The 18,808-nt window shown below is 42.3% G+C and overlaps 1 protein-coding gene across 2 annotated transcripts in view; it reads right to left on the bottom strand.

Moving 5' to 3' along the window:
- Positions 1–18,808, bottom strand: part of WDR11 (WD repeat domain 11) — a 677,364-nt gene that overhangs the window by 182,866 nt on the left and 475,690 nt on the right. For both annotated transcript variants that reach the window (XM_078643933.1, XM_078643932.1), the window contains 2 exons: positions 10,675–10,789; positions 10,119–10,290 (listed from right to left, as the gene is read on the bottom strand). In XM_078643933.1, coding sequence (XP_078500059.1) covers positions 10,119–10,290; positions 10,675–10,789 — 287 coding nt within the window. The remainder of the gene's footprint in view (positions 1–10,118; positions 10,291–10,674; positions 10,790–18,808) is intronic.

The following is an 18,808-nucleotide window of genomic DNA, read 5'->3' as shown; positions in this document are numbered from 1 at the left end:
GGGCTGCTCACTCCGACGTAAACGGGCACAGGGACACAGGCACTCCGCTCCTTGGCTTCCCGGGCGGACGCCGGCTGCACTCAGGGCTCTCCTCTCTATGCACCGGAGCCATGCGCCAGCCACTGCAGCCTGCCTCCTGGGAAGCTCCGGTCGCGTGTCCGGCCCCGCCCCCGTCCCAACAAAGGTTGCCTGGCTTCCTGTTGAAGCCAGGCTGCGGCGGTGAGTTTGCTTGTTCTTTTCTGTGCTCACATTCGCTTCCAGGCATGTCCAGGGACAAGGCGAAATACCTTGGTCGTTTGAAAAAGAAAAAATTATCTTGTACAAACATGTCCCTTGAGCAGCAAGTCAAGGCAAGCACAGTAGCTAAGAGAACGAGAGAAACGAAAGACGCCAAAATGCCGGGCATTTGTGTGGCACAAATTGTTTTACTGCTGGCAGATTTCCCACAGAAATCATGGTTACAGTTACAGTTCTAGCCGTCGGTGCGTTCCTTTCTCCCCTCTGTGCAGAGGGTACCGCATGGCTGCCTGTTTATTTACTCATCCTCGTACCTTCTACCTGCCGGCCGTGGAGGAGGTGAACATCAGGCTGCGCGAGCTCTACCCGGACAGCGAGGAGCTCTTTGATATCGTGCTAATGATGAACAATCACGCCCAGGTCGGGGTGAGACTCATAAACTCCATCAATCACTACGGTAAGTAAAATAAATAGTCTTTTGTGGCTACTCTTAGCTGCCACGGCGATGCGATATATTGCACTTTGCCCCCGTTGGCGCGGCCGTTTTTTTCTCTTTGGATAAACCTTCCTACGGCGGGAATGTTTATTTGCCTGTGTCAGCGCGAGAGCCCACATTTCTTCAGCTTTCAGCAAACTTTTGAAGCCAAGTTCACCCCAGAGCGCGTGGGCTTAACTTGTCAGGGGGGCCTCGCATTCTAATCAAGGCTCCTGAAGGTGTTATTCCCCCCTCCCCCGGCCGCACACAGCAGGATTATGTACAGTGTGCCAGGCCTGTGAGGAGAGATCAAACACCTCGCTTGCCACTCTGACGGGCACCGGGTTGCAGGATTGACTGCACAAACATTTACAGTAGGGAGGGGAAGCTGTCTGGGGTTACCTGAAGGAGGGCCTGGTGGATTCCAGGGTGATGTGCAGACCTGAAGGGGGGGTTGGGGGAGCTGCTGGGTAGTCTTGTATCTGCACACAGAAGACTTCACTCACCCTATGGCTATGTTTAATACACGCTCCTTACCTCGCTGTTTTACTTGCAGCCCACACAAGTGCCTTGTGAAGGTATACAACCTTTACCACGCAACTTTTACCACGACCTACCTTTACCACGCAACTTTTACAACGCAGGAACCTTGACCACGCATACCATTACAACGCTGGTATTTACAACGCAGGTACTTTTACAACGCATACCATTACAACGTAAGTATTGGTAAGTATATAATTTTATTTAAAATATTTTAGGTTTGGGTTTTGGGTAAATGGGTATTTTTAGGGTTCAGGGTCAGTTTTCAGTTTTTGGGTAAAGGGGTATTTTTAGGGTTCAGGGTCAGTTTTCAGTTTTTGGGTAAAGGGGTATTTTTAGGGTTCAGGGTCAGTTTTCAGTTTTTGGGTAAAGGGGTATTTTTAGGGTTCAGGGTCAGTTTTCAGTTTTTGGGTACAGGGGTATTTTTAGGGTTCAGGGTCAGTTTTCAGTTTTTGGGTAAAGGGGTATTTTTAGGGTTCAGGGTCAGCTTTCAGTTTTTGGGTAAAGGGGTATTTTTAGGGTTCAGGGTCAGTTTTCAGTTTTTGGGGTGCAGGGGTATTTTTAGGGTTCAGGGTCAGTTTTCAGTTTTTGGGGTACAGGGGTATTTTTAGGGTTCAGGGTCAGTTTTCAGTTTTTGGGGTACAGGGGTATTTTTAGGGTTCAGGGTCAGTTTTCAGTTTTTGGGGTGCAGGGGTATTTTTAGGGTTCAGGGTCAGTTTTCAGTTTTTGGGGTACAGGGGTATTTTTAGGGTTCAGGGTCAGTTTTCAGTTTTTGGGGTGCAGGGGTATTTTTAGGGTTCAGGGTCAGTTTTCAGTTTTTGGGGTACAGGGGTATTTTTAGGGTTCAGGGCTGGGTTTGGGTTTTGGGGTTCAGGGGTATTTTTAGGTTTTAGGGCTGGGTTTGGGTTTTGGGGTACAGGGGTATTTTTAACATATATATTTAAAAATTAATAATTACATATTAATATAAATAATTAAAATATTAAATATTAAAATAATAATTTATTAATTTAAAAAAATATTATTAATAATTATTTTACCATATTATTTACTTACCTATACTTACGTTGTAATGGTATGCGTTGTAATAGTACCTGCGTTGTAAATACCAGCGTTGTAATGGTATGCGTGGTAAAGGGACCTGCGTTGTAAAAAATGCGTGGTAATGGTCTGCGTGGTAAAAGTCCGCGTTGTAACGTCATATATCCCTTGTGAAATACCATGTGGAAAGACGCCTAGTTTTTACAATATTTGTAGGAGGTTTTTCATTTTTCGCAAATGGATAACTTTCAATCAAATATAACGTGTCGTCTGTCTCACTGACGATACAATAACAACCCACTGACACCCATTATACCCAAGTAAACATAAAATAATAATTCCTCTTTCACCCTAGAACATTTGTCACAGGGCCCTTTCTTTCACGACTGCGAGGTCTTGTGACATCTAAGAGAGACGCAACGACACATTAAAGCCAGCATTTCCACACGTTCCCCCAACTGCCTTATATGCAAAAGTACTTCCCTGGAATTTCTTATATCTTTACGCTTCTTGAAGCCCCCGCCTTACGTCAGGAAGGAAAGATGAAAGTAGTCAGAGACTACAGCGAGGTCTCTTCTTCGTACCATAGACTGACCCTCCGCCTTTAGTGACTTTAGACCTTTTGGTTAATTAAGGGTTACTCTTATTATCAGATGCAGGAAATCACACATTTAAACAGTCGAAGTGTTGGTACATGAGTTATGTAAAGGGGGGTTGCAATCGGTTGCATGTTTTGCAAGCTAAACTGAGAATGTGACAAGAGCTTGAGCAATGAACAACGCCCTCTAGCTGTATGCTGTGAATGAAAAATTGAACTACAAAAAAGTGTGTTTGTATGTGTGAGTGTGTGTGTGTGTGTGTGTGTGTGTGAGAGAGAGTGAGAGTGAGAGAGAGAGAGAGAGAGAGGGAGAGAGAGAGAGGGAGAGTGTGTGTGTTACCAAGTCTTGCGGACTGAACAACACTAAAGAAAATGTCATATATGCTAATTAACTTGCTATTGTTGTTGTCACCTAGTAATCACCATATATATCCCGGGGGTGGATGGGGGGGAAGTATGTAGGGGGGGGGGATTATGTAGGGGGCGGGGCAGCCGCTCACATTTCCACACCTCAGTTTAAGTGGCCATCTCACCTACTCGAAAAGAGGCTTTCTGGCGCTGCAAGCAACCAATTTTTGAGATTAGCTGCATCTGTAGTTACACAAAAGATGTTAATATTTCACTTCTGTTCTTGTCTTTTCTGCTCTCCACACCTCACCCTTTTTTCTCTCTCACCTTCCTCTCTCCCAACTTCACCCTCCTTTCTCCCCACTACAACTTGCTGCCCCACCCACGTCACCCTTCCACCGACTCAATTACAATAACTTTTATTCAAGTATTAATTATTTAAAAAATTAAAAGCCATTGTTATTTGTAATATCAATACATCTAAGTCACAAAAATACAACACATATTGCATTACAAATGCTATAGGTGTCACATTTGCAAAAGTTATAACTATTGGCATTGTCATACACAATGCCAATAACTCAAACTTTAATGCTGCGAGACCTATTGCATTGTAAATGCTTGTTTTATATAGTGTTCCTAATAATCCAATTCACAAGGGGATTTATTAAGACGAACATCGGCATTTGAAAAATAGAAAACGGTCTCCGTTACATGATGGGTACAAAGTCAACAAGGAAAGGTAAAAAAAAAATGTTCCCACAAAATAAAGCACGTGTGTTGAGAAACAGCTACCATTATGGAAACAAAACAATATGCATTTATGTGATTATTATATTAAATGCAGAAGGACAACACTCCGCATATTCAATTGCCAAACAATAAATTAAAGTAACTAATCTAACCAAATTTTGCTATGGTGTTGTTCGTGGAAAGCACATTTTCAGTGCACATTTCAAGTGATCAAAGGAATGCTTGCTCACAGTACATAAGTGTCCAACAGAAAGGTATCCCAATAGAAGGCTAAATAGAACTGTTAACTACTGCAAAGTATCAGAAGAATTACCAAAGAAATAAAAACCGGTGTTAAGGTGCTTTCCTTCGTGATAGAGGACCAGACAGCTGTGGTAGGCTTCGACCTAAAAATAAAAAAGATGATCAAAGAGCAACAAAAATGGTGTCCACTACTCTCACAAAACCAACTGTAGAGAAGCCTCGGAAGACTCCGAAAATATTCTAGAGAGTAAGCAAGCACCTTTCGCATCACATTAACCTTCCTGGTTTGATCCGAAGAAGAAAGCTGAAACAAGAAGATTTTCTAACTAAGGACATTTACATTCCTTGCAGAAGACATTTGAGGCATTGTGTCTTAAGTTGAAACAGCTTCACGGCTTACTGTGCAATATGAAGATAATTAAATCTATTGTATGCTAAGGTGTTAAGGTCGGTTGAACAATTCCTTCTTACAGTTCTAACATGCCAATACTCCGAAAGAGGAGACATACAATTCTCTTTTGTTGCACTTTCATCACGGAAGACACAAATTAGTAAAGTGTCTGTTGACACTGTTAAGGGAATGTAGAAAAAAAGAGACTGAAGACTAATCCTTTTTAAGTGAGTTGCTTTCTGGTTGTTTGCCTTATGGTTTTCATATTATGCAGCTGCTACAGAGCAATGAATTACTTAATGTGCTTTATAAATTAAGTTCAAATATTTTTAAAACAAAGAAAGGAGAACAAGCAAGGAAGACCCTATTGATCCTACATAATCGAATGTTAAAACTAAGACACAGGTTAAAGTGCATAAATGCAAGGCGATGAGGAGGGTGGCAATAATGTGACCGTACTACCAAACGAAGAATTGTACATGGAAACTTATAAAGTGAACTTGTCCTTAAGGCTATTTATGTGATTACAGTTTCAAAATAGCTGGGCCTCTAACATATTCACCCTATTCTGCATGTTACTCCCAGCAGTGGTTTGGCAGGTTCACCCTAAGTCAAAAATGGGGGCACCACCATGTCCAAGTACAGCAACTAACACTTTGATTAAGAGAAGGGTCAAGCAGGATTTCTGTGGATTATTTGCCTGCTGCAGACTCACATCATTTAAGATGATTCATGAAAAAATATTCCATGCAGCGTAAGGCACCAAAAGCTCATGATTTTCCAGACTCTCCTTCAAACTAAAAAATGGTCAACAAATTAGCAAACACGGTCTGATCCATCACACAAGGTCATCCAACATGGTAGCAATTTAGCCAATTTACACATTGTTTTTGTTATGTTAAGGGATATTTATAGAGTGCTGCATACACCCCAAGGTCTCTTGGCACTGAAGCCTTAGACAAAGAGGATGGCGGGAGTATTATGATGAAAAGATAAAGATTGTAAGTCTTTTGCTGAAGGAAGAAGTGAGAAAGTATAAGTCTCAGCTCAGTAAGAAGTTAATTCCAAGGTCTGGAGGCCAGGACAGTACAATATTTGTCACTAGTGAGGGCTTTTCTACATCTAGGGACCAGTAGAAGATCTGCTTGAGAAAAACGAAGATGTTGTGTAGTGTAGGTTTTTACAAATTGAATCTGTTATGAAAGAATTTGGTGCAAAGACAAAACTGCAATTGAGGACAAGACAAAAGATTTGAAGATGATGCTTAAACAAAATAGGTTTGGCTGATGTATTGAGAGGTTTGGACAACTGACTAGCAGCCCGATTCAAAATGGTCTGAAGTGTAGGGTAGTTATTTTTTGTAGATGCCACTGTAAAGTGAATTGCAATAATCGTATCAATAACTGCTGTGACTGCTGTTTTCCTTACATCAGGAGAAAGCACAGGACGAATCTTCTCTAAGCTTACGTAAAAAGTAAACAATAGGTTGAAACAACTGAAGAAATTTGGGTGTTGATTTGGAATTTCGAGTTATGTTTACAGCGGAGATTCTTTACATGAGTTTGAGGCTCAGGGCGAGGGAGTAAAATTGTAGGCTAGGGGAAAACAAGCTAGGGGGCATGGTCAGCAATGCCTGGACAGTAAAGAAACATTAGATGTCTACACTGCCTTACAATCACAACAGTTCAGCAGCACCAAGCATCCTCAAGAGGGCAGCAAAACACATAAAGAGCAGGTTTCTCCCCCCTGAAGCAATCGTTGCTGCATCTATTATCCACACAGATGGATGACTGATTCAAAGAGGAGAATTAGGGACTGTTCGTTGAGAAAGGTAGTTAGAGAAATATCATTTGGAAGGTCAGGAATATGGACTTGAAACTGAGTTTCAAAAAAGAGAGGCACTTTGCTCTATCAAAGTTTGAACAAGTAGCTTTAAGTTTAGGTGTTTTTAGTGGGTCATACCACAGCTAAGGCAGGCTTCAAAGCAGAGAACTGTATTCTGGAGTTGAAACTGCAGCCCGACTAAAATCTACAAAGGAGTTTGTCAAAGGAAGGCTAAGATGCTGCGAAACAGGACAGAGACAACGCCATTTTATTGGTAAAGGCAATTTAGAGAGATCGGAACGCTTAACATATGTAGTTGTTTTTATAATCCAAGAACAGAGACCATGGCTAAGATGGAAGCGTTGGAGTGGGGCTCATAGATCTCTCTGGTGCAATAAAGATAGATGATAAAAGCACATTCAGAACAGGTATACATAGCTTCTCAGCCATAACCGAAGAGTTTCATTTATTTGTTTTACAGCATGGAGTACACCTCAAGGGACAATTTGTACTCAGCATACTTTAGAAGGGCTCATAATAGAGAACAACAGTGTGAAGAATGCAAGTCATTTAAAGATACTGGCCGAATGCTGTAGCTTAACTATGCACGCCAGAAAGAAAAGATTGTAAACTGTCTGTGCATAGAACAGCAGTTCAATTTTAAAGTAAAGAAACCGAGCAAGCCGGCACAATGCTGATCAATGACTATAAAGTGTGCGTTAGAGGCGTTTAAATGGAAGTAGTAATTGATGTGGTCACAGTTCTGGGAGTAATTGTAGCACTTGAACTTGGCTAGAGAGCCCCGAGATACCATACCAAGAGGCGGGGCACCACTGCTAATAGGGATTTCCTTAAGTGAGGAAATAGTTTTATTTTTTTTATTTTTATTTTTTATATTTTTATTGGGATTTTCACATTACAATATGTGACATGATGTACATAAATAATAACATTTCGCGGCTGGTTCCGCCGGGGCACTTGTCTTTCAGTATTGGTTACATGTATTTGTGGGGCAAACGATTGGGCAAATCAGCCTGCGCTTATTTTCCCTTCTGGCTTGTACACATATAACATGTAGGTATTTGCGGATGATCTTGTGTCAAGAAGATACATATAACATAACACAAAATATATAGGTCTTTGGCGGTTGTTTGTGGTTGACTGTCAGCCTCGTGGGGAAGTTTTAATCCACTGACTAACTCATCGCCCTGTCATGCCACTCCACCACTCTGCCTAGCCGAGTAAATTCCTGCTGGTGTAGCCTAATTACGTTGTTCATGGGGGTTTGTATGGTTCTAGGAATTTGTCAAGTGTTGACCACATCCCTCTGTTGGGGTGCTTCCATGGTGTGCTTCTTAGTGCTGTGTTGTCGGCTCCCCTAAGGTATGTCACCCAGTTCAACCACCCCTTGAACGTGACTTTGGTTGTGTCCTTCCATTTGGCTATTACTGTTTGGATTGTTGTGGTAAGGAGGACTATGAAGGATGAGTCTTCGGATCCTTTTTGAGCTGGTTGAAGGTTGGGGCAGTTTTCATGTAGACTGGGTTTTTTGCTTCAGATCCACGGGCATTGATGGAGACGGTCTGTCCTCCGCATTAGTCTAGACAGCATTCTAGATGCTCCTAGAAAAACTGAACTGAAATGTATTCTATTTCATATTAAAAATATCATCAAACCAGGTCAACAACAAGGATCATTGGGTTTAATAGGCTTCATGTTGTGCATACTACGGTTGCCTAAATACAGTGTGTTTGTATCTCAAAGCTAATTGAAAAACAAGAAAAAATAATGGATTTTTTTAGTTCTTTATCTACTACATATATCACCTGCACACTCTCTACTGGCACCATTAGGACTGTGAACAACAGACGTTCTCTATTTTACAACTGTTTTGAATGTGCCCTACCCACAGACACTCAAGAAAGTGGGTTAGTATACAATAATCAAGCCTACTGAAAGATGATCTAACTACCACCTTAATAAAAAGTATTTTCTATCGTGCGCTCACATCCCCTAACCCTCCATAATGCTTTGTAAACGATCGTATCCACTTCAGTGGCCAGTATACACCCACTGTACGAGCTCCATCCACTCCCCCCCCCACCCCACGCTCCTCTGTGGAGGCACACTCCATCTAAACCCTTAGTTCTCTGTTTTTCTGCTTTCCATAAAATCCCAAGTCCTGCGATGGCCTTGAAAAAAAACCACACATATCAATCAATCAATCCGTTTTTGTGCAGCGCTGCTATTCACCCATGACGGTATCCAGGAGTTAGGCTGCTGGGCTCAGTCGAAATGCCAGTCCTTGAGTCCGCCAGAGAGGGTGATGTCCATATGATTATTACTGATGAGCTTCAGCTTTGTAAGGAAAATACGTCTTCACCAATTGCATTTCACAGAGCATCGGTCAGAGGCTCTCCTCAATCTTTGCATGTTTTGTCTGCATTCAGAAAACAATCTATTTGTTGGCCCTAAATATTGAATAGATCACATATTCTTTACTTATTTCAAGTTCATGTATTTGTCTTCATAATTAGAGATAATTACTATTAAAGTTCCTTGAGCTGCATCTGTGCTTCTGGCCAGCTCTGTGACCTCCTTCCATGTTGAAGCAAGGAAGTAATTTCTCTTCCTCACTAATTATGTCAGCCATCTTTCCAGAGACCTATCAATACTGAACTCTGGTTGTTCTCAGGTATACGTCAAGGCATGTTCTGTCTCAGGATCTGAACATAGAAGTCCATTGTATGATCTGGTCTTTATTTTCTGACCCAGTGCTCTTCATCTCACTCACTATAATCAACATTTTACGAGACGCAAACACAAAATACACACACTTCTATTACCATGTATGCAAAAGTTAGAAAGTTATATATTTTTCTGTGTCATAACTTCAGTACTATGCAGACTTGTATAGGTTGCATAAACAGAACGTTTAGATTGGCTAGCCTATGTTCTTTTATTATCTTTAGTCATTATTGCATGTTCCAACATACCGTTTTAAAGCGCACTGTCAGTTGCACTTCTCAGCCCTCTTCTCTGGACATGCGATTACTGTAAATTCTTGACTTTTAAGGCACAAGGTTTCACTGTCCAAGGAATCTTCCCTAACACCTGTGCAGCCTTTAGGCCTTCTACCAGCTTCCAGCACAATGGTGCATACGCCTTCAAATAGGTATGCAGTTGTCAAATTTGAAAGGTTAGTGGCTTCCATGTTTTCCTGTGCTTGGGCTCACCATGCTACTTGGTACACCTCCAAATGACATGCGATCAAGTATCCACTGCTAGACTCTGGAGCTTTTAGACACTGATTCTTTCTCTCCCACTTCCAAGTGCCATGTCAGGATAATGTTGTCACGTTAAGTCCTTTCCATATGACTAGCTCTCTGACCACTCTGTGGCACAGTGACGCAAACCAAGCCCGCTTCTAATACAATCTGTGTGAAAAGATCGTCACTTTCCTGTAGCCCTGTGACCCTGGGTGTAGTGTTTTCACTCGTTAAAGGTAGTGATACCCTGATCCACCTGAGGGCGCAGGAGCTTCACTACCAAAGAACAAGGAAGATCTTTTTTAACTGAACCATGTTATAGAAATAATGGAGTTCAGCCAGGGTAGAGAAACATTAACAGACAATAGACAAGCAGCTCGGATTCAGTCTCCATACCTGTCAGCTCTTGCTCGTCCATTCTGAAGCATGCTGATTTCATGGACATCTCGAGGATTCGGATGCAGCCGTCGTCGCAGGCCAGGATCACTTTGTCGGAGGTGCACCAGTCCACATCCAGGATGCGGAAGTTCACATTTCGACCACTCCGCAAACTGCTCACCATCTGGGTCTTCAAATAAAAGCATTATCAGCTTACAGAAAGGATCTAGTTGTGAATGCAATGATAAGAGTGAGCACCAGTGCCCGCTGAAGTAAGGAGCTACAGTTACTGCCCCCTGTTTTAGTAATAAGCTTACTGATGCACTAATGTAGATATACGGCTCATTAATGGAGAAAGAAATTGTCCAAACCAGGTGTATTTAGTGGTCAGTAAACACGTGATATATGTCACTAGTCTTCTGCTTCTGTGGGGCAGCCTATAAACTGTGGAGTAATACCTATTGTAGAATTAAGTCAACTTAGCTGTAATTCGGGGCGCTAGACACAGCTTCCTTCCAAAAGAAATGACAAATAGCTCCTGCATTGATATTGCAAATGAGAGCATTGTTCCTACCTCTTTTGTGTCCCACACCTCGGCCCCATCGTTGTACATCACAATCAGCTTCTGGTTCCCCTTTCCAGGAGCAAAGCGGATCTTTCTCACCCAGCTGCGGTGTGTGGGGATCCCCCTAGGGAAGACAAACAGCACCCCATGTTTACAATCAAGCTAACTGTACCTTTCCCATTTAAAAAAAAGGCGTGTTCCAGAGTGACACTGATGCACTCTAATGCCCTGATGTCATGAGTTAATGGGAAGGAGCGAGATCTACCAATTACAATGTAGCGGAAAATGTTTGTTGCGAAACCTGAATGATATCTGGCTATGCATTTTAACAGGATTTAAAAAACAGAATTTCTATTTTAATCTCAGTGGGATCTGCGCTGCACCCAAGTTTCCAACAACCATGGCTTGGTCAAAGCAAGATAATTTAAAATGACCTTTCTATGACCGAGGTTACAAACAATGCTATTCATGAAGCATTGGATACAGTGGAAGGTACAATCCATTTTACTGGATCATGTGAAGGTTGCTAAGGTGTTACAAATATGAGCATTCACCGGCACAGGCTACTACTGCAGGGCTAAGAACAATCCAAATCTGTGCAATTCAGAAGCTGGTGTAAAATAACCTCTTTGTAACAGAAGATCAGACAATTCCATCACAAATATTAGAATCAATAACACGTTTTATGGTCCATTTTACTGATTCACTAGCAGGTATACCCAAGGCATAGTGCCTTAGCTGCTTTGACCAGTAGATTGTCACTTTTATCTTAAGCCTCAAAGTAAACAAGAGTGAGGCCTGCTCCTTGGGGCCATTGACTCTGCTTGGTCATCCTTCTTCATAAGTCTGTCCCTGCCTAAAAGAGCAAAAACGGGTAGGCCAATGCAAATCTGAGCCATAAGATAGCAATCAGGTGTGACAAGAAGCCCAGAAAAGTGACTCATAACATACGGAGGCTAATGAAAACCAGCCTATCAGTATGCCTGCCCTAGCTGTTTCTCGATCATCAGAAATGACGTTCAGCTACAGTATTCATCAAGTGCATTCGGGTTCACTACAACACCCAGACCAACAGCATGCTGAAGTGACTTGCTGGCGGCTTCTTTGCCATCTGCAACAAGCGGTACACAGCCTGGACTATATATACTGGATTCTCCAAAGTGCTCCCTTCCCCTAGTCATGATGCAGATGTTTGCACTACAGTCAAATGCAGAACAGTCTCAGATAACCTGCTCTTCCAAAGCACACAGGGTCAAAAATAAAAACATACAACTGATCCAGGAGGCGGTGCAAAGGTTGGTGGGACACTGGGGAAACACTGCCCATCACTGTCAATGCCGCTCGTTTCTTGCCCAGTCTAAGATCTTGTTAGCACTCTGGCTATACAATATTGTCTCTGGCCCCTCTTGCACAGCAGCCACAGCTCCCATTCATAGTTAGGCAGGGGGGGGGGGGGCTTGATAGGCGGGTAGCCCGTCTTTGAATGCAACACAGAGGATCACACGACCTCAATTTCGATTAGGAAAGTCGTTAAAGACTCAATTATTCACCACAGGTTAACGTGGTAGAACAGCAGCAGCAATGACAGAATTATGAATTTATGGCTCTGCACTCTGGCCGCCTACAGCATTAATGATTTATGACTGTCATTGTCGTACACAGTCTTACGATCTTATAATGGAAAGATGAATTGCAGAGAATGCTAACTTATTTACCGTACACCACGGCATGATGCGTAAATGATTTAGATATGTACATATCACATGCTGGTGACACAGTCTCTAATACTGGAAGGACGGATGACTGCAAATGTTACATGCACTCTAACACAATCCAAGGAGTGAGCGAATACAAACGCATTGTTAGTGAATGCAGTTGTAAATTAAGTATAACTGGTGCCTCTTCGCTGAACCAGAACTAATGCAAACTAGAGGCGAAGAGGAAGAAGAAGAAGAAGAAGACGCATGGGAGGAGTGGTGGTCTACTGACTAAAGCTGTCAACCTGAATCAGCCCCGGTCAGTTTCTACAATTCGACAAATTAACACAGACTACCAGTGAAATCTAGACATGCTTCCTACAAACCACTGCCCACTCGCAGACGTTGGAGTTGCTACTGAACATGAGATTGCCTTGTATACTGGTATCCGGGCTACACAGGGCACTAAAACGAGATAGACCCAAGGTTTCACTCCCAAAAAGACGAGGATGGGACAGTGACCTCACCGGCCCACTAGAAGACGGGGGATGGCGTACAGCCTGTACACTAGTGTGGTGAATCTCATGCAATGACACTTTTACGTCTTACATGGTGCCTACTTCGGACCGGTGAGACTGCATAGGATTTACTAGACCAGACCAGAACAGACATCTGCTCATATATGGTGTAGAAGGAGCAGATTTTTTGCTCATGACCTGGAGTTACACGCGGATGGGGGCCTATTGCGAAACCATCATGCGCCGCTTACGCGAGGTGACTGGCATACACATAGTTAATACTGTCAGGCACTGCCTCGTAATCCCTTACCGCAGCCGGAACAAGGTCTACTAAAGGTTTGTGTTGCTGGCTCTTCTATTGGTAAACAGATGGGTAGAGATTAGATGGCCGTTGCGCTCGAGCCCCACATATGTACAATGGAATAAAGACATGGCAGATCTTCATGAGTCTCTCTGACAGGGCTTTGTTAAACAGCAGCAAAGGTTCAGAGGTTGATGGCCCAGGCTTCGGGATTTTTAATCAACAGGCTTTACTCTACACGATGGGCAGCTGCACGTTCAAGACATTGCCGCTCTATGTACCACCACTCTGAGAGAGGCAGTTTCCCATGGTCGAATTCACATTGGTCCCAGCTGAGTGATAAGCCACTGGCATTCTGAAGGTTGACATACAGGCCAACATCATTCTAATGAGGAGGCAGTACGCTGCCCGCCTCTTCATCAATACCCTCACTGTGGGGAGCCAGTTAAATCCCTGGAAGGCATGAAGTCAGACAGATAAATGACCTCTAATCTCCTAATGCTGGTGCGCAGGAGAAGGAGGGGAGTCATTCTTAACCAGAGGTTTGAACGTAGGGATTTCACAGTGCAACAAAGGGCGAGTTCTCACCAAAGCCAGTACCAGATCAACTAGTGGAGTCAGGACAAATTTCAGAACAGGCACCTCTGGAGCTGCGGCTTGCACTGTATTCAGATAATGGGCAGGGAATTGAGCAAGGGTGTTGAGGCACGGCTTGAAGTCAGTAGCGGTCCGAGCTAAGGCTGAGCTGGGTCAGTGAGTGCTGGGAAAGCATGGAAGTCCAACTGGATGCAGTGACTAGTCCATCAGGCTCAGATGCGTAACAGAGGAACTCTCAGCAACTTTAAAAAGAGTTGCAGCACAGGCTAAACCTGTTGTGGAGTTTACAATGGCCTGGGACATTCGGATTCGGGGCACATAAGCTCCAGAGCTGTAATCAGCACCATCCGATGTTGACGCTGGAATCACGCTCTTAGATCACAGACTATGGACTACTCCTGAAAGCAGGAGCGCTGAGGATTCATCCAAACCTGCTGTGACTTTTTATGTTTGCATTTAGACTTGACTTTCATTTTGACCCTGGACTTACACAAGGAAGGCGAATAGGACTTGAAAGAGGAATGACCTTATGAGTTGGACCGGGACCAACCTCTCTTTTAATGTTCAGAGACATAGAGCTTGGCTTGCCACTCCCTGCTTGCCTTTGAATACACCATAGAGCATTTGTTGCAGGGCTTGGCATTATGTTTGGTGCAAAGTCTATCATGTTCAAAGCAGGTGGAGTCCCAATGGCTTCTTTCAGGAGCTCCTCATGAAAGCGCAGTAAACAGCATTTGATCTTCTCTGGTCCCACTGCCTCTGGTACTTGTCCCACCTCCAGGTTTCTTGCACAGTCTTCTTTCACCAGGCCAAGCACTTGGGAAGGCCAGAAACACAATTCTGCAAGAACAGATGCTTTCAACAGCTCTTCACCTATCTACATTTCTTTCATTTGCCTGCAGGTGCTCAGGGAAAGAAGCTGGTTCCTCTTTTGCTCAATGACAACTCAATCCCAACAATATCAGGCTGTTCTTTGATCACATTGTTCAACACAATCATTAAATATTTCATAGTTTATTAGGAGCTTAACTGGCTAGGAAATCCTCAATGAAAAATTAGGTGCTGGTTTCAGGAATGCTCAAAGATTCTCATTACAGCTGACGTGTCGGAGAGATGGTCCAAGTGTGGGCGGGAATGCTTGGAAGCAGCTGCTCAGCGAAAGCGGTACAGGTTGAGTTCTCCCCTCTGCTTTTGGCACATCAAGGCTCAACTCTGCATCTGGCATGTGACATTAAGGAGTAACTGAAGAGATGATGTAGGCGTCACTAGAGTTCAGTATAAGAAGCGGGAAGCAGCACTGATGCCACATAGTATGATGATTAAGGCGAAAGATACCAGGGGTATCTGCAGCCATTGTCGGAAGATTACAGGTGCTGGAACAGTCTACAGCTGTGTGGGCGTATGGCAGTGGGCTAAAGCCACAGTAGAGAGGCAAAGCAAGGCATAGAGAAGCGAGCCGCCACTAAACTCTGAACACTAGAGCCCACATTACGAGGAGCCTCTTGATTGATTAATTGAGTAGCCTCTTAATCTGCTGGCACCATTAACAGCAGCTACCGGCTTTCTCAGAGTTATATGTTCCAGGTGGTCCACACAGAGATTTTTCGTCGGGTGAAACAACAGGGAAAACCCATTTGGGAAAAGGTGTGGATTCCCATGTTATGTTCTCAAAACACCTAATCCCGTAATTGTACCACCACATGAACTACTGGAATCCCCGGTAACAGAAATTCCAAGGTGGGGAAATAATAGGGCCACTCGTAACAAATTCATTTAGAGTTGGTTCGGGGGGTCTTATTGAGAGTCGTAACACTGGCTATAACTCCAAGCACCTGACCATAAATGTTTGCTGGACCCTTATTCACCCTGCCCAGAGAGCCAAAGTTTGATTCCTGCAGTGACCCAGCTTTCCTGCCATAGGCTGAATGCTGCTCATTTAATGTTTTTATAGATATTTCTTTTCAGACGCGGATGTATGACGTAATAACGCATACTTTCAGCACGCATACCTTTACAACGCAATTTTTACAACGCAGGATCTTTTACAACGCAGGATCCATTACAACGAACTACCATTACAACGCATTTTTTTACATCGCAGATGCCATTACAACGCATACCATTACAACGCAAGTATTGGTAAGTATATATTATTTTTTAAAATGTAAATAATTAAAATTAATATAATTTAATTTAATTTTAGTTTCATTTTATTTAAAACCCAAACCTACCCCTGAACCCTAAAATACCCCTGTACCCCAAAACCCAAACCTAGCCCTTAACCCTAAAAATACCCCTGTACCCCAAAACCCAAACCTAGCCCTGAACCCTAAAATACCCCTGTACCCCAAAACCAGCCCTGAACCCTAAAAATACCCCTGTACCCCAAAACCCAAATCTAGCCCTGAACCCTAAAAATACCCCTGTACCCCAAAACCCAAACCTAGCCCTGAACCCTAAAAATACCCCTGTACCCCAAAACCCAAACCTAGCCCTGAACCCTAAAATACCCCTGTACCCCAAAACCCAAACCTAGCCCTGAACCCTAAAAATACCCCTGTACCCCAAAACCCAAACCTAGCCCTGAACCCTAAAATACCCCTGTATCCCAAAACCCAAACCTAGCCCTGAACCCTAAAATACCCCTGTATCCCAAAACCCAAACCTAGCCCTGAACCCTAAAAATACCCCTGTACCCCAAAACCCAAACCTAGACCTGAACCCTAAAAATACCCCTGTACCCCAAAACCCAAACGTAGCCCTGAACCCTAAAAATACCCCTGTACCCCCAAAACCCAAATCTAGCCCAGAACCCTAAAATACCCCTGTATCCCAAAACCCTAAATACATTTTTTTATTTTAATAAATTACCAAATTAGCAAAAATAATTAATTAGAACAAATAATACTCTAGTATTATTTTTAAACCAAAAACAAAAGTTTAATTAATTCCTTTTTTTTAAAATTAACACATTATTTTCAAAAATTACAAAAGTATTTATAATAAATCTAAAATCAAATCATATTTTAAAGTTATTTTACATTTAACATAATTTTTAATATAATGCGTTGTAAAAGTACATGCGTTGTAAAGGTACTTGCGTGGTAAAAATATGCGTGGTAAAAGTATTCGTGGTAAAAGTCTTTACGTTGTAATAGATGCGTGGTAATGGTATTGCGTGGTAAAAAATACGATTCTGATTTTTGTACTGCTAATTTACTTTTGTCTTACTTTAAGGATGAAGTGTAGAGTGGTACATCCTTACAGTCCACAAAAGGCTTTAAGTCGGTCATATTGCATGTAGTGTCCAGTTTATCAGTCACCATACTTTCAGCTGTCAAGAGAAACTTCAATGTGAACTGTGTTTTAAATCCTATTGCCTTCATCCAACCTTATTAAAACTACAGATGTTACTATGAACGTGTTTCTTAGCAGATCTCATTCCCTACTTTTCCTCCCTTTCCTGGCCTGGCGTGTTGTCCTAAATGTCCTTGTGCCAATCATCTGTCCTCACCGCTCATTTTGACAGCTATCTGCCCACGTCCATGCTCAATTTGAGCAAACCATCAGTTCATTCCTTGTTTTTCCTCAGTCTGTGAGCTGCTCCCTGTGTCCTTACGAGTTCATTTCCTATGAATCCCCAAATTTCAAAAAAATGTAAGTGCACCAGATTGAAAAGGACTTGTGGAATGGAATGAGGTTGTCTGTAATACACAGAAATGTATCAACAACATTTGATTAATGTTGACCACTGTTGTCCACTTTGACCACATTGCCTAGCCTACACAATGCTATACTGACCGTTAAAGTTCTTCTTCTGTATTTGCATTCTATGCCATTGAAAGAATTGCTGATTACTGAGCCAGTGGATGGTCCACTTCTGAATTAGTAAATCACTCATTCCTGAGCTGGAGAGCCCTACCCATTTCGAGCATGTAGATCCACGTTTTTTGAGTTTCTCAGCACCGTGAGCCACAATTTCCCGAACAAGAACCTCCCATTGGGGAGCTAGTGAGCCATTTCCTCTGTTTTCTTAATGTCAGAGTATACATCTTTTCTTTCACATGGCTGTGGATTCAAGGTGCTTTTTTTCTGAAATCAATTGAGGCAGGTTAAAATCACACAAGGTTGCTCTAGTCTCAGAAACCCCTTCCCTTTCAAGGTTTTGTCCTCCCAATCTAATTATTCAAGATCTACATTAAATAAGCAACCAATCTGAATGAGATTTACTATATTCAGTCTTCTTATGCACTATAAAAATATTTCTCTAACAAGGAAATGCAATTCATATTCATAACAATACATACACCTACCCAGACACTGCAACCCGGAATAGATTGAAGATGAGAGACAAACAATTCTCCATTTGAAACACATAACAAATACCTATGAAAAAGGCAACAATTGCTTTACAGTTTTAGATATTTCATGCATTTTTGATTTTACCCTTTTTTGCATATCCTAAACATTTAATTTTAAGAGCTAAAACATGTGAAACAAATGTAAGTTTCACAGGCATTTGTTTTTAACTAGAGAGTTGTTTCTCTGTTCTTGTGAATGTGTATCAGGATCCTGAATGTGGATGGGTCTATTCACTGTTAATGAGTTTAATTAAGATATGCTTGATAGAGAACCGGAATTACAAGCAACTTTTTCATATACTTTATCTTCCTTTGGGTTGTTTGTTTTTTTTACATTTCGAGCAACCCTGATGCTCTTTTCTTTTTGGGAAAGTCATATTTGTATGTGATGAAAGTAATAATAGCTCATTCATTCTTATATTATATTCTATACCCTTACTAAAGGTCCTACTCAATGTGTCTGTGCTATTTGGAAGAAGCCTGATAGGTTTTTAGAAAGCTGGAGAACACATACAAGGCCTCTCTTCAGAGAAGGAGAAGTGGGTATTGAGGAACATGGAGCGTTCCTCCCAATTCACTTCTTATTTCCAAATATTTGTACACAAAGCTTGAGTTACAAGGTGTTCAAAGATGAGAATGAGTCTCTTTTACGACACTGTGGTACTCAGA

Source organism: Lissotriton helveticus, chromosome 5_1 (assembly GCF_964261635.1).
Source record: "Lissotriton helveticus chromosome 5_1, aLisHel1.1, whole genome shotgun sequence".
NCBI lineage: Eukaryota > Metazoa > Chordata > Amphibia > Caudata > Salamandridae > Lissotriton > Lissotriton helveticus.
The sequence above is the reverse complement of the archived record's forward strand: the minus strand, read 5'-3'. Positions and strand labels throughout refer to the sequence as shown.